The sequence below is a fragment of the Rattus norvegicus genome, chromosome 1, assembly GCF_036323735.1.
Source record: "Rattus norvegicus strain BN/NHsdMcwi chromosome 1, GRCr8, whole genome shotgun sequence".
Classification (NCBI taxonomy): Eukaryota; Metazoa; Chordata; class Mammalia; order Rodentia; family Muridae; genus Rattus; species Rattus norvegicus.
Window position 1 is genome coordinate 51,774,334 of NC_086019.1, and position 16,548 is coordinate 51,790,881.

Genomic DNA, 16,548 nt, shown 5'->3' on the forward strand with positions numbered 1-16,548 from the left:
TTCTCTCTCAGTTATGTCTTAAGCAATTATGGGCCGACATCATTCCTCCCATTACTGTTAGAGCACATTTGCCTCCAGGAATCTGCTCCCTCCCCACTCAGAGTGCTTCCTGTGAGCTGGTGTTCAGAGCTAGATAGCCCCATGCGGCTCAGAGTCTCAGTTCTAAAAGGACTATGACATGGCCCTCAAGAGAAGGATGATGATAAACGTCATTCCGCTATTACACTGGATAAATGCTTCAAAGTTTCAGTCTGCTTACTTTAACTATCTTATTTGATACTAGCACCAGCTCAGAAATAAAGCACACTTAGGAAATGGGGTCAGAGTGACCAGATCGTCCCTAGTTAGACCACCAAGTGTCGGTAATTTCAGGAGAAAACTTAGTTTCCACAACCCAGCCATCTGCTTCCAGCGTTCTTATCTGTGCAGCCACAGACCTTTTGCAAGCGGAAAGCATGAGGCGCATGATCCTACAGCGTCGGGCTTCAGGATGGAACTGTTGCTCGGGCCCTTTGAAGGTGAAGGTATAAGGCTGTCTGTGCTGACACAGCCCATTGTTCTGGGCATCTGTACACACAGACATTTGCTGAGTGTACGCTGGGTGTTAGCTCAGTCCTCACAATGGTGGCACACAATGTAGAGGGCGTCTTACTAACCAGACAGAGAAGCAGTGAGCAGCAGAATCCTGGGTCTAAAGGCTGTCTTCAGGCCTGGTACTATTAACTACTATGCTCCCTACTTGGGGAGTTGGTAAGGACAGGGGAGGCATCCTAAAGAGATGTGTAAGCAGTGCTGGGGAGAGAAAGAAGGAGAATGGAAATGGAAGGAAGAAACAGAGACATGGTTGCTTTCTGTTGCTGTTGGGGACAAATTATGTCAAGAGGTTAAAGAACTTAGGGGACAACTGAATGTTCCATACACCACGATGCATGTCTGTGACGCTTAGGCGAATAGCCTGTGTATGCCTTCATGTTCCCAAGGGTGACAAATCTGGCTGAGACCTCACCAGAAGAAACGAATGAACTGAAATGTGACAGGTGTTGTGGAATGGGGATTAGTCACTGTGAGCAAACCGTTTGGAGCTGGGGCAATGAGGAGTGTAGCTTGGGTGGGACAGAAAGCCAATCTTCATTGGTGTGGATAGAGTATTTTGTTCATAACAGAGGATTTAAAAATCAGTCAGAAAAAGAACGAACACAAAATTTCAAAATTTCGATTCGTTGCCTACCAGGGAGGCATCTTCCAAACCAAGAATCAGAGTTCACCGTCTCTAGGGACGATGCCCAGCAATGAACACAGAGACTAAGGAGGGACCATGATGCGGTGTGATGTGCTCCAACACCAGGTCTACCTCCACCTTCCCTCCCCCGACCCGTGCTTACGTGACATCACTGAGAGCAGCTTGGGCTCAGTGAAGACAGAGACGTTTGATTTATAGAGACGCAGGAGACATTATTGATTTCTTCTTGCATTTTAGCACCGTGGAATGAATGTAGCAACATTTCAAGTGGAAGGAGGCAGAACATTTCATGAAGGCTATCTTTCTCTGGTTGCCTTAAGGCTCACCAGCCCCTGCCAGTTCTCTTTCCTGCAGTGACCCTCCCCCTCCCCCCTGAAAAAACCAGCGACCTAAGACCTGGAGAGGAGGGGATGCAGAGCACTCATCAGGCAGCCTTGGCTACAGGGCTGCTCTGTCACTAATTGTTCTAGAACTACTTATTAGTATGATTATTGTGACAGCTACTTATTATTGCTCCCACAGTAGTGAGTTAAAGGAGGAGTTGGAAGTACCAGGTTTCTCCATGTTTCATAGGTCCTTGCTGAACATGCCACAGCTCCACACAGTGGGTTTAATTTGAAGGTCTTTTGTATGCATCCTAGTCATTTGGATAACAGCGTCTCATGGAAGGCCTGCTCGCGTGTTGTCTTTCTTTTCCTTAGCGACGGTTTTAAGTCCCTTACTTGCTCTGTGCAATTCATAGCTGGCTGACCTGTTGTAAAACCCACCGCCATGAGCCTTGCATGTGCTCAGTCCCTTTCTGGTATCTTTGGACACCTTCACGGTGTTAATGTAGAGGAATTGATCAGTTTTCTCACTTCATTAAGAACTCTCTGTGTTCCGTTGAGAAGTCGTAAATATTGTGCGTTATTTTTATATTAAAAAGAAGCCTAGTGTTTCAATTCTTATGCTCTATGATCCACTCTGTATTGGTGTTTCTGTAGGATGTGACATAGGAGATGTAAGTTTTTTAATATGAATTCATCCAGTTTTCCTAGAACTGCCTCTTGGTGATGCTACAATCATAGAAGCATAATTTAATACAGGCTAAATATTGGAGATATAAAGAAAAGTTCTTGGCAGCAGCAATAGTGTCTAGGTTTGGTGTCTGCAGATGGGATGGATCCCCAGGTGGGGCAGTCTCTGGGTGGCCTTTCCTTCTGTCTCTGCTCCACTCTTTGTCCCTGTATTTCATTTTGACAGGAGGAATTCTGGGTTAATATTTTTGAGTGGGTAGGTGGCCCCATTCCTCAACTGGGGGCTGTACCTATTCACTGGATATGGTTTCTACAGGTTCTATCTCCCCTTTGTTGGGTATTTCTACTAATGTCCTCTTTGTTGGGTCCTGGGAACCTCTAGGGTCCCAGGCATCTGGGACTTTCTAATGGCTACCCCCCAGTTCCTATTGCTGATGCCAAGAAGCACTTATTGACAGGAGCCTGTTATAGCTGTCCCCTGAGAGGCTCTGCCAGAGCCTGACCAATACAGATACGGATGTATGTAGCTAAACATTGGACTGAGCACAGGGACTCCAATGGAGAAGTTAGAGCAAGGACTGTAGGAGCTGAAAGGGTTTGTAACCTCATAGAAAGAACAACAATATCAATCATCCAGATCCCCCAATACTCCCAGGGACTAAATCACCAACCAAAGAGTACACAGGGGGTAGCCATGGCTTCAGCTGGATGTGTAGCAGATAACTGCCTTATGTGGCATCACTGGGAGGAGAGGCCCTTGGTCCTGTGGAGGCTTGATGACCCAAGGTAGGGGAATGTTAGGGTGCTGAGGCAGGATCCGGTGAGTGAGTGGGGGAGCACTATCATAGAGGCAGGGAGAGGGAGAGGAGGAAGGGAGTTTGTGGAGGGAAAACTGGGAATGGAGGATATTTGAAATGTAAGTAAATAAAATAACCAATAAAATTTTTTCTTAAAAAAGCATGAAACCTTTTTAAAAGAAAGAAAGAAAGAAAGAAAGAAAGAAAGAAAGAAAGAAAGAAAGGAAGGAAGGAAGGAAGAAAGGAAGGAAGGAAGAAAGGAAGGAAGAAAGGTAGGTGCTTGGAAAAATACAACTTCATACAGACCAAATCTTGAAGACCTAAAAGGAAAATGCTGACAGTGTAAGTAAACACTTTGCACACTCTGAGCTCCTCATAGCCGGCTGACATGTTATAAGACCCCCTTGAGACCTAAAGAAAAATCCTTCTGCAAGTGGAAATTTACAGAAGATGAAAATATCATTGAACAGAATACATGTTAACCACCTGAGGGCCACTACTCATTTGCTATTTAGTCTGCCCTCTTCTCTGTGCCTTTGATCCTGGATACTTCTCTGAAGTATGTCCATGTGACCTTTGGGTCAGTAGGGCTTAGCCTAGAGACAGAGGTTCTGCAGTAATCAGCATGACCGGTCAACATCTGCTGAATAAAGGAAGCTCCCAAGTTGATCTGTGGTTGCCTCAATCCACTTCAGGGTCCCTAATGTCCACCTCCATGGGACCTTAGGAACAGGGTTTGTGGGTGTGACTTTAATGGTGGGTACCACACAATGATTAATTTGGTCAACTTGATTGAACTGTGAGACCCACTGGGTGATTAATCAAGCACACCTCAGGGTATTTTCTGAGAGGATTAACTAAGGGAGACCTTTCCTGAACCTGGGCAGCCCAGTCACATAGCTCAGCTACCCAATGGAACAGAAGAGGAAGAGAAGCCTGCTAACAGGGCGTTTTCTGCTATGTCTCCTGGATCCGTGATGTGAGTGAGCTCTTCTCTGAAGCAAGATGGGCTCAAATCTTGGAAACCAAACCAAATCTTTCACCTTTAAAGCTCCTTCAGGTATTAGTCACAGTAACAAAGCCCAACTAGCTATCTGTCACTGTCATCATGGCTCCTTGGAAGGACCCACCATGCTTTCTAGCGGAAGCCAACAGATTCCTACACATGTAAACATTCTCTGAGAAGCAGCCTTCTCTTGTGTAGCAGGAGCACACACAGCATTAACTCTTGAATGGCAGGGACCATGCTCATAGAAGTCCTGGGAGGGAATGTTCTTCCATGCCTGAATTTGTGGCTGACTTCCTGATCCTCCCAGAAATTAAAACAGCAATTCCGTAGCCACCTGGTCAACATTTAAGCTAATATCTGAAACTTGAACACAGCTCCATCTTCCAGTTCCTTTCCTCTCCAGCAAGTTGTGATGCCATGCTCTTGAGGCAATGGATATCTTCCTGAGGCCATATGCTATGATGGCCAAGGACATGGATTTCGGTGCCAGAATTATTGCAGAGACTAATATTGATCCTCCCTCATCCACCATATAAAATAGATGTGACTTTCAGGAAGAAATACTTCTTTGTACCTTATTTCCCCTCCTGTTTAAAATATGTGTAACATTAATCTCCTGCACGTGGTAAGATGTATGTGGGCACAATACATCCACAGACAGTAGCAGCAACAGAAGATGGCTTGTGGAACTCATATTTATGATGGCAGATATCCTGTCATACATACGGGCATGGGCTGAGCAGATATAAGAAGTCCTATGTAGTCTGAAAATACTACAGAGTACATTTCAGATCTGTTCTGGAGGAGGAATCTGTTGTCACCAGAGGGGACGGGGGTGATAGCTTGGCTTTGGAGTCTCAGTCTGGTCCTGTCCATAGTAATAATGAGTTAAGGGTTTGCTTTGGCAGAAGCGAAGACTGTTGGGTGGTGCTACTTAAGTTGGCTGGGTGTAAGGACATAGGGAATTGGCACATTGGTGTAGTGTGGCTGATCACGTACAACGACGCTGTGCATTTCTCTCTAATTCTGTTTTGGCAAACTTAAAGAAATGGGAGGAAGGCTCTCCCACTAACAGGATGAGTTTGGGTTCCTTTTCTGTTGCAATACAGTAGTGAGACTGAGTTTTGAGAGCTGTGACCACTCTCTGTCACAAGCCCAGATCTGTCACTCTTGTCCTCACTAGAGCACCCTGTCATGTGTTCTCCCTCAGTCCAGAAGATATAAAATACTGTCCTCTTGGAATTTTCTTGGAGCAACTGATGGATTTTATATATAAGGAACAAGCAGATTTGTGAATGTTTTGAAAACGTTAAGGGCAAAGGAAGGGTTTTAAAAGGCTGGTGCTTACGTGTGATCCCTTTATCCAAGGGAGTACTCTCACGGAAAGTGGCAATTATGCATAATTCTGCATAATTCTACACAATTCTGCATATTGATGTTTTGGTATGAGGGTTTAGTGAACCACAGAACAGTAGAATGGACCTTGGTGATATAAAACAAAACAAAACCCAAAAGACAACAGGAACAAAAAAACAAAAGACCCCCTCCATTTGGAGCTAGAAACCCTGGAACGTTCACCGCTAGCATCTGTACGATTCGGGATTCCATTCCAGCCATGCTTTCTTCCACTTAGAATCTGCCACACTGACATGGGACAGAGTCAACAGGTGACCACCACAGCTTCAAAAAATAATGGCTTTGCCTCCAGGGTTTTGCAACTGTCTCTTATTTTGTTGCAAACAGCTCTGCAAACTGGACGCTGCAGAGAACAAGCCCGCAAACACTTAATTCTAAATGTCATGCGATTGATAGTCACGTAAGGGATGTCTGTAAGATCGGAACCCTGCTAATCACTAACTATTCCCCCGCAGGTTAAGATTTCTGTTGGAAGGTACGAAGCAATACCAACATCACTCCCAATGGATAACAGCTTTCCCCTGCAACCACACTCATAACTGATTGTTAATTAACAGGGTAAATTTCAATTAAATAAATGCACAAACCATACAACATTTTTCAAGTGAAAAAACAGCCATTTAAATTTGCATGCGCATTTTATTCTGTTGAAAATAGATGAGAAGACTAAATCATCACTGCTAGCAAAGTCTAGCAATGGACCCTTGGATACTAGCAGAATGTAGCTGCCTCTTTCTTAACATCCATCAATGGAAAATGAACTGCTTAAAATCCAGACGGTTACAACATGCAAGGCTGACCTTAATGGATACAAAACTGGTCCAAGAGGATTTGCAATGCTGCCCTCCTTTTGCCAGTGGGGCCGCTGTGCGCCCGCAGTGACAGTTAAATGAAAAGGTAAGGCCTGTGAATTTCACGCACAGGCACCTGTGACATCCCCAGGAAGCCCGGAGGATGCTGCAGCTCCCATCTGAAACCTACAGGATCCACAGCAGGAGAACGGAAGGTCACTGGCTGGCATTAAAATGGACACGGCTCACATTTCAAAGTATCAATGTAGATGAAATATTTCTTCTGTGTTTTCATAAGGAACTGACCCCAGACAATATGGCTTAGTAATCTGTCTCCTATGGCTCAGATTTCAAAACTGGATTTCCTGTTAGCCCTATGAGCTTCTAAATATTCCTCCTTGACCTCTCCTTTTTTTATTGTTTTATATAATTGGCATCTGGAAGATCCCATTACATACAGTAAGGAGAACATTAAGGGCCACTGAGATCGCTCTGTTGGTAAAGCATTGGCTTTGCAAACATGGGGACCTAAGTTCAAAGCCCAGAACACACATGGATGGCCTGTAAACCACAGCTAGAGAGATGGCTTAGTAGTTAAGAGCCCTTCTCGCTCTTCCAGAGCATCCTGGCTCCTTTCCCAGCATCCATAGGGTGGCTCCTAACCACCTATAACCCTAGCTTCAAGAGATCCAGCACTCACTTCCAGCCTCCATGGGTACCAGGCACACATGAAGGAAAACAGCCATAAACAAAATAAAAGTGAACAATAATTTAAAAAGAACCTTTCAAGCTTGCAAGCAGCACTGGGGAATACAGGTTCCCGAGGAGGGGGCAGCGGCAGTGTTCCTGGTCGCTAGCCCAGCCTACTCAGCAAGCCTCAGACTGGTCAAAAACATCTTAGGAACTACTCCTAAGGTTGTTCTCTGGCCCCTATGCACAGGTAAATATGCATGCGGAGGACCAGTGCATACATCGACATACAGATACATAGACATAGATACACAAACATGATATATAAAAGGAATGTGCTGCTTGGTGTGCTGGGTGAAACATTTACTTTCATTCAATTCAGCAGATGTTAAATCTTTCTGGCTAAACATTGCAGAGAGGATAAGTCATGTTTGTGCACAAGACAAGTGTGGACCTTGCCCTTAAGAAGTCTGCAGTGTCGTGGAGCTAACATACCAAAGGCAGCTCTGGAAAGAGCACCCAAAGCTATGCCTGGCTCTTCCCTGCCTCTGACTAAAACGTGACTACTTTCCCTCCTTTGGCATGGGGACCCGCCTTCTAGCCTTTCAAGGAGGCCTGTCTTTCCCTGTACACTTAGAGCTGGACTCCACTACTGAGAACAAGGGAAGGTCAGAGCAAAATCAATTAAAACCACACGGCCCTCAGCTGGTAAGATGGTTGGCTGGATAGCTTTGTCATGGACGGAGGAAAAATTTTAAAGACCGTATCCTCAAGTTCTCTTCTTTTAAGACGGGAGCTCATATTACTTTCAAGGACTGAAACTGAGAAGACCATGGTTGTTAAGTGCTACATGTCCATCTCAGGAGAGGTCACGTGTCTGAGAGTGTCTAAGGGCATGCTTTCTGAGAACAGGATACAGAAGCTTCCTAACAAGAGTGTGTTAGAGCAGGAGTGCCACCCCTTTGCCAAGACAGAATCACAGAAGTCTTAGAATCTGGGGCTGGAGAGATGCTCACTTTGAGCTGAGCATTTGATGCTCTTGCAGAGACCGAGTCCACTTTGCAGCTCTCAGATCAGGTGGTTCACTGCTACAGGGAAATCCATCATCAAGAGATCTATATTGCCCTCTTCTGACTTCTGAGGGTGCCTGCACACAGGTGCACAGAAATGCACATAGATACACATGTTCATACCTGAGAAAAACACGTCTTCAGTAATCAACAAAAGGGAAGTAACAGGATCTACTCTCACGAGGTGTGGAGCTCAGTGTGAAGGAGCTTGCTTCAAGCTGCCCGAGGCTTTGAGACTTCCTCCTTCTCCCCTCTGCTTTACAACATGGACCTCATTGTGATATCAGTGTGATATTCGCTGTCCTTTCAATCGTGTCATTTGCTTTTCTCTTCATTCAAGGTAACAGGGGCACAACATTTCACATACATTCCCGAAGGTGGCCTGGCCTTGGCATCACTCATTATGTGGCAATGGGGACACTACTGGGGACACAGAGGAGAATGTCATAGCTCCGTGATTACAAACAAGGCTCCAGGGATGTGGGATGAAAAATATCTCTCATCAGGTTTTTGTTACAGAAACAGAGTTCTTTGTTGAAATAAGTCAATGAAGCAACATAGTAGTCTCATGTGAGGGGACTTGGTCAGATATGACTTGACTATGGAATGTTGAAGAAGGGTTCCATTCCTTAAGGCTTCTCTGTAGTGTCTCAAAAATAAGATGGATGAAGAATTTTCATTTCCGCACACAGAGTACCGCAAAGAACCGTCTAACCAAAATGGAATCGTGAACTGAGAAGGGAAGCTGGCGACAGACACATAATGAATACATCCAAAGGGGACACCACCAAGGTCCCTGTTTGAGGGGAAGAATTCTACCAGCGTGCTGCCAAACGGCTAAATCCCTCTCACAAGGAACAAGTACAAACGGACTCTGGGATAAATCTCTGCTAATCTCCAGGCCTGAGAGAATCTTTTCAGTATGCAATCCATGGTGGCTTTGCCTCAGCAAGTGAGCGGATTTTAAGATGTATTCGAAAGCAAGAGAATTGCGAAACTATTTATATTAAATGACGATGACACCAAACCCGCAAGTCCTAATGGTACAAGTTTCAAGGTAGCGATTTAATGTCATACTGGGAACTGGGTTTTACAGGGTGTTTCTGGCAGGTTGTATTTTGGCCATGTAAACGTGGCTGCCTTTCACTGTGTTGTTAGCCTTGGGAATGCAGCAAGGGTGGGTGAACAGGAAAGAGGTTCAGATGAATTAGCTCGCTAGTCTTAGGAGCAATACTGTGGAATTGGGAATTTTTTAAAAAACCTGCTAAATGTCTAACTAGATGGATAATATATGACTAACCTACAAATATAATAAAAACTCTTGAAATATAAATATAAAACAAATCTGTATTTAACTGTGACTTTTGTTTTGACCTCCCAGAAGATGTGAGAATTTTAAGTGAAGTCCACAGGAACCAATTACATTTTACAGTCAGAGTAAAGGTCAGGGTCAAACACAAACTTATAAGACTCGAAGTCTCACACTACAAAGACAAACTGGAGTTATGGCTGGTGTGTGGGAAAGGGTCCATGTTGAGAGAGTTTTTGCATTGTTCTCTCACAACAAAAGATACACAAATTCGAAAGTAAGATTGGTTTGAGTCACATCTGAAATAGTGTAGTTTAAGAAAACCAACTTCATAGCAGCCTTATTTATAATAGCCAGAAGCTGGAAAGAACCCAGATGTCCCTCAACAGAGGAATGGATACAGAAAATGTGGTACATCTACACAATGAAATACTGCTCAGCTATTAAAAACAATGACTTCATGAAATTCTTAGGCAAATGGATGGAGCTAGAAAATATCATCCTGAGTGAGGTAACTCAATCATAAAAAGAACATACATGGTATGCACTCGCTGATAAGTGGATATTAGCCTCAAAGCTCAGAATACCTAAGATACAATTCACAGACCACATGAAGCTCAAGAAGGAAGAACAAAGTGTGGATGCTTCAGTCCTTAGAAGGGGAAACAAAAATACCCACGGGAGGAAATACAGGGACAAAGTATGGAGCAGAGACTGAAGGAAAGGCCATCCAGAAACTGGCTGACATGGTGATCCATCCCATATACAGACACAAAACCCAGACACTATTGGGGATACCAAGACATGCATGCTGACAGAAGCCTGATATAGCTGTCTTCTGAGAGACTCTGCTAGAGCCTGACAAACACAGAGGTAGATGCTCACAGCCAACCATTGGACTGAGAACAGGGTCCCCAATGGAGGAGTTAGAGAAAGGACTGAAGGAGTTGAAGGAATTTGCAACCCCTTAAGAACAACAATACCAACCAACCAGAGCTCCCAGGGACTAAACCACCATCCCAAGAGTATACATGGACAGACCCATGGCTCCAGCTGCATATGTAGCAGAGAATGACCTTGTAGGACATCATGGGAGGAGAGGCCCTTGAGCCTGTGAAAGCTCGATGTTGTCCCAGTATAGAGGAATGCCAGGGTGGGGAGGCAGTAGGCAGTGGGTGGGTGGGGGAACACCCTCATAGAAGCAGGGGAGAGAAGATGGGATGGGGGGTTTGTGGAGGGGAAACCAGGGAAAGGTGATAACATTTGAAATATAAATAAAGAAAATATCCAATAAAAGAAAAGAAAAAAATCAACTTGCATGCATGCAGGAAGAACTTAAACTGTCTATCACTGTCACCTGTTCCCATCTTATGACCCTGTGCTTAGGCACAAGGCATGCAGTCAGTGATATCATACATGAATAGTATGACTTCTTCACTTTTGGGCCAAGATTGGGTGCCTAGTCAGACAAAATGATTGCCACATTTTAAATTAAGATTCAGTGTGTGTGTGTGTGTGTGTGTGTGTGTGTGTGTGTGTGTGTGTGTGTGTATGTGTGTGTATGTGTGTATATGTGTGTGTATGTGTGTGTATGTGTGTGTGTATGTGTGTGTATGTATGTGTGTATGTATGTGTGTGTATGTGTGTGTATGTGTGTGTATATGTGTGTGTATGTGTGTATATGTGTGTGTATGTGTGTGTATGTGTATGTATGTGTGTGTATGTGTGTGTATGAGTGTGTATATGTGTGTGTGCACGTGTGCACATGCATACCTTTATGCACATACATGTTTGCACACTCTAAGGCGTGAATGAATGTGGAAGTCAGACAACAACTGTGGAAGCTGTTTCTTTCCTACTGAGCTTCTTGGGATTGACATCACCTTGTTAGGCCCGTTCAACCAGTTTCTTTACCTGTTAGGCCACCTCACTTTCCCTAAATAAAATATTATCAGGGGGTACAATAATAACCTAGGTACAGTGTGGGACATTGGCGTGTCCTCCTATTAGCTTGGAGTGTCCCTGTGCACAAGTCTATCAAAGGCCTTTTCTATATTCAAGGTATCCTGGTTACAGAGGAAACTTCCTTCTGTCAAGTGCTGACTGTGCACACACTGGAACTGTGCTGAATAGTAGTTTGTATCCACTAAGTCATGTGATGTGGTACCGGGAAAAATTCCATTATAACAACATGCTTTTTCCAATACTTATCTCCCAAATACCTTGGTGGTGGCTTACTTTGCTCTAAAGACGCTGTCTCTAGTTAGGTCGAAGGGAGTGAGAAGGAAGTACGCACAGTCAGACAGCATGAACATCTTTCATGGTCTTTTTAAAAATTTATGTATTATGTGTGCATGTGCATGTGTGGATGCCTGTGTGTATATGTGTGTATGTATAACTTGTGTTGGGGATGGGTAGTTTCAGAGGCTAGCAGAGTTCCACATGGGTGCTGGGAACTGAACTCAGGTCCCCTGGCAGAGTTCTGGAAGAGAACTCTTCATCACTGAGTCATCACTCCAGGCCTCCTCACTCAAGTTTCAACTCTGTCTTTCTCAGTGCTGGCTGGTAGGCTGTACCTGACTTACAGAAATATGTTTTGTTGTTGGATTTTTCCCTCTGAAGAAAGGAAAGGCAATTTTAATTACTTGTGAGCCCTCATTTGTACAACTGTCTGGCTCCTTTGTGAAATGTTAGAAGCATTTCCGCCCTTTAAAGGATATTCCATGTGCGGCCATTCACCTTGCCTAAGTAAAACACAGCAGTTTGTGGACACTGTTGTGACATTTCCTGCCAGAGCCGTGACTAAGCATGGGAAGCAAGGGAAATGTGGTGGTGGAGACAGGTTTACAAACATTACTTCCTTCTGAAAATAACTAGGCTTCTTTTAGTCAATGTGAAAATCCCAAAGCTAGTAAAAGACAGAAGTACCAGGCCTCAAGCATTAACACCAACTATGAAATCATAAAGTAAATTCAAAGGGACATCTCATTCAGTCCCCAGGGCTGAAGAATGGCAGCCCTGAAATGTTTCTGCCTAAAAGCATGGAACAAGAGGTCTGGGATTTTATTCAGTAACCCGTTTTGGCATTTGATTAAAGCATCCTTTCTGCTATGAAGACTAAGTCCCCACCTTAGCAATCCGTGCTTCTGAGCTAACCTCTGAGGACACACACCGAGGCTGCTTTCTTTCTTTTCTGCATCTGCGATGAGGCGAATTTACCTCATGGCTGCTTACCTCGCAGATCCAGGAGATTCGGTTTCTCCTGCCTAGACCTTGACTCCTCACCCAGAATTCACCCCCACTTCCCTCCAACCCCTGCACATCTTCCTTCTGTCCCCTCTGTTTGCTGGGGTTTGAAGGAACTGGGCCCGCAATCAACTGTGTGGTTTTGTTTTGGATGTGTGAATGTGTGAGAAGCTGCAGTAAGAATGAATGCGGGGTTGGGGATTTGGCTCAGTGGTAGAGCGCTTGACTAGGAAGTGCAAGGCCCTGGGTTCGGTCCCCAGGTCCGAAAAAAAAAGAACCAAAAAAAAAAAAAAAAGAATGAATGCGTCAGACAAATAGTGTAGAAGACCTTAGATGTACGGAAGAGATATTTTAAACATAACATAGCCTGGCAAAGGTGAGTGGTGTTCATAAATTGTTATTCCACTACTAATGTTAATGCCATATTTTAATCTTATTTTAGAGCTCAGTGATACGACTGAGTTTACATTTCTGGGTGAACTAAGATTACACTATTTTTTGGATATTTTGTGTGACATAGTTTAGGGCTCCTATCACGGATCCGAGTAACTGGCACTGTAAACTGTAAATAATTTCACCACCATAATGCTTACCCAGATATGATGCTGTCACTGAAATAGATGGGCACCAAGGCGAGGTCTCTGAGAGGCGAGGTCTCTTGAGGAAGGTCGGCCAGAGGAATGAGGCTAAAAAGCAGCATACCGAGGCCCTGCCCCTGAGCCTTACCTGACATCCGTGCACGCGATGCAGGGGATGCTGCGGCTGTTGTTGGTGATCAGGTTCAAAGCTACTGATGTGTCCTTGTCTGAGGTTGGGTGTGCTCCACATTTAAAGAAAAATTCCTGAAAGAGCGAGGGAAGAATTTATATATTTGGTTCCTGCCTGGTAATCTATCCCTTTCCAAACAATTTTTTTTTTGGAGTAAACATTCATTTGGAGGCAAGAGAAGAAATCTGTCATTAGGCATGAGCTGGGAATAACTGACCATCAACATTTGGAAGGAAAGAGCAACCTTGTCCGGTGCACAATTGGTCAGCAATATCCCGAGCATCCCAGAGGACCCAGGCCTTCTCTAGGTCACCTTGTAAGGAGCCTTACAGTGGGAGCATGTGTGTGTGTGTGTGTGGAGGGAGGGATCTGGAGAGCTAGGGGACACAGACTCTCAAGTACCCAGATGGTTAACATTGATGGCCAGCCTGACAGGCTCCATCTAGCACCACCTTAGCTACCGTCCTAACTGTGGTTACCACTGTCTCAGGAGCTGAGATACCAGACTGAATAAAAAGGGCAAAGCAAGCTGAGTGTCAGGGTCCATCACTCTTTGTTTCTTGAGTGTGTGGATACAGTGTGACAACTGCCTCAGGCTCCAGCAACCTGCAACTTTCTGGTTGTGATGGATTCCCTTCAGACTGTGGACCAGGACAAATCCTCTCCCAGGTTGCTTTTTATCAGATATTTTGTGGCAACAATAAGAAAGGTAACATGGGAATACTGGGCAGGATGGCAGGAAGCTCCTTCCCAGCCTAACTCACAGCACAGCCTTATGCCTAAGTGCCCAGCCCTAATATTGGGTAGCTGAGTGTTCAGTTAAGCTTCCTTTGCCGATGAATTTCCTTCCCCAGCTATGTACCCCAGCACACATACTTATTTCAGGATACATTCTCTTTCCTTTTCACTTACCTCCTTCTTTCCTAATCCCCGTGTTTCCCCCTCAGGTTCCTTCTTTCCATTCGCATCGAAGAGAGTTGGGTTAGTGGTCATTCTGCTTCTTGTCCTGGTCTTCCATGGGACCCCAGATCTAATGCAGTGATGAATCATCTAAGCCATGTATTACTGAGTGACAGGAGAAGCCCTGAACCCTACAATTGCTCCCAAGTACTACTTGTGTAGACCAGGAATGTGGATGGCATCTTCCCTCACAACACTGGACTGGATGCCAAGCAGCTGCTATGGGAGACTGCAGATATGAGATAAGAAGCACTTCCATTTTGCAGGCCAGAAGGTTTTCCTCATACTTCTCAAACTGGCACTGCATCTGCAGATGACTTGTGAGCCATAGATGACATGGCAGAAGTGACTGATCCTAATAGAGCTTTTTTTTTTTTTTTTTTTTTCACAAGATATATGGCAATTTTGAATTTTGCCCAGGTCATGGTTTAGCCCCTCTGGGAAGTTTGTGAAGTTTCTTTATTAGTTTTGCATCTTAATAATGCCCTATACAGGGTAGGCATTGGAGATATATTTAAAATGAAGAAACTACGACATTAATTACTAAATGGAGGCCTTAAGCATTTGATGACAGCACTTGAGTTTGTTCTCTCCTGTTTGAAACCTGGTGAGTCACCACTGGGTACAACGCCTGGGTGTCTCTAACTCTGAGCTGTCAAACGTTGCTTGGGGAAGGTGTCCACCTCCAGTTCCCTGTTTGAGGTTGGGGTCAAGGTGTTAACTAGTATTTACCTGACCCAGGATGAGAGTGTAAGCAGCCAACCCTTAGATCAGCCATCTTTAATCCATCGGTCTTAAGCATTTTAATGGGCTAGATGGATGTGCAGGTTATACTCTGGGATCTGAGTTTAAGTTCAAGATACCTTCAAAGTCCAGTGTATGAACCCAGGTCCTTGCTTCTCCATCATACAAACTACATGGCCAGTCGCCTTGTTTTATTGAACATTGGATAGTGTTCTATTGTTATGAAGAGATAACATGACCATGGTGACTTTTACAAAGGAAAGCATTTAATTGGGGCTTGCTTATAGTTTAGTCCATTGCCATCAGGGTGAGGAGCATGGTGGTATGCAGGGAGGCCTGGTGCTATAGAAGTTGAGAGTACTACATTGGGATCTTCAGGCAGTAGGAAGAGAGACTTTGGTCCTGGCTTGAGCTTTCGCAACCCCAAAGTCCACCCACTAGTGACACACTTCCCCCAACAAGGTCACACCTCCTCCAACAAGGCCACACCTCCTTGTCAAATAATGCCACTCACTCATGACCACATATTTCAATATATCAGCCTTTGATGGCCATTCCTATTCAAACCACCATAGATTCTTTTCACCCAACCATTTGAAATGCTACAAATACTTCAATGTCAGTGAGAAAAGGATTTAAAACAATAACCAACCACTTAAACAAAAGGTTTGGAGGACAAGGCTGACCCTTTGAAGTGGCCTGGGCTGCCTCTCACTGCCTTTTGCAAGCTTTTGCAGGAAAAAAAAATCCTCATCTGTAACATAAAGCAGTTCCCTCAAAAGAGCTGAGTTTGCAGGAACATTGAGGATGTTTTTCATATACAGATGCATAGATAGAAAGTATTTATACTTTTTCTTAGCTTGCAAAAAGCCACTGGTAGACACTTAGACACTTAGATAACAAATCACAAATTATTGTAACACTGTATGAAACTCAGCCACCTGAAAGCTGAACACCTTATTATTGGGGGTAGGTGTTACAGAAAATGGTATATTTAGAGATTAAGAAAACGATGTTAACTTAAATGATATGACAAAACCAACATAGGACATGCCAACTCTGCATATTAACTATAACTGCAGCACGTTCTCTACCAGTCTGTGTAAACGGCGGCTTTTCTACAGTGCTAGAGTAACTGGCATGAGGTAGGAAGGACCCGAGCTTTTGCCTAGCTTGCAAGCTGTCCACTTCATCTGCCACTGCATCACGGGTGCTGGCAGAAGGCAAAGGATTCCTGGATAGGGCTTTGTGCCCTGGCACAGGCAGGGGGAAGTGGGTGGACTCAGACAAACTATATTGTGTGAGTGGTGGCAGGGAGCTGAGGACTCAGCTCAGGGAACTTGATCTTTGTAAGGAACTGTGAGCAAGCCTTCTTTTTCTCTGGAAGGGGAACACTGCCTTATTATACAGGATAATTAGCAAATCTGCCTTTTGCTCTGGGGGGAACACATTGGCTTCATCTTCCAAGGTCATTAGCTTTTTCCTGCAAAGA

At 44.4% G+C, this 16,548-nt stretch overlaps 1 protein-coding gene across 13 annotated transcripts in view; it reads right to left on the minus strand.

The window, feature by feature from the left end:
- Prkn (parkin RBR E3 ubiquitin protein ligase) overlaps window positions 1-16,548 on the minus strand; it is a 1,193,833-nt gene that overhangs the window by 537,924 nt on the left and 639,361 nt on the right. For all 13 annotated transcript variants that reach the window (XM_063272040.1, XM_063272046.1, XM_039088710.2 and 10 more), the window contains 1 exon segment: window positions 13,311-13,426. In XM_063272040.1, coding sequence (XP_063128110.1) covers window positions 13,311-13,426 — 116 coding nt within the window.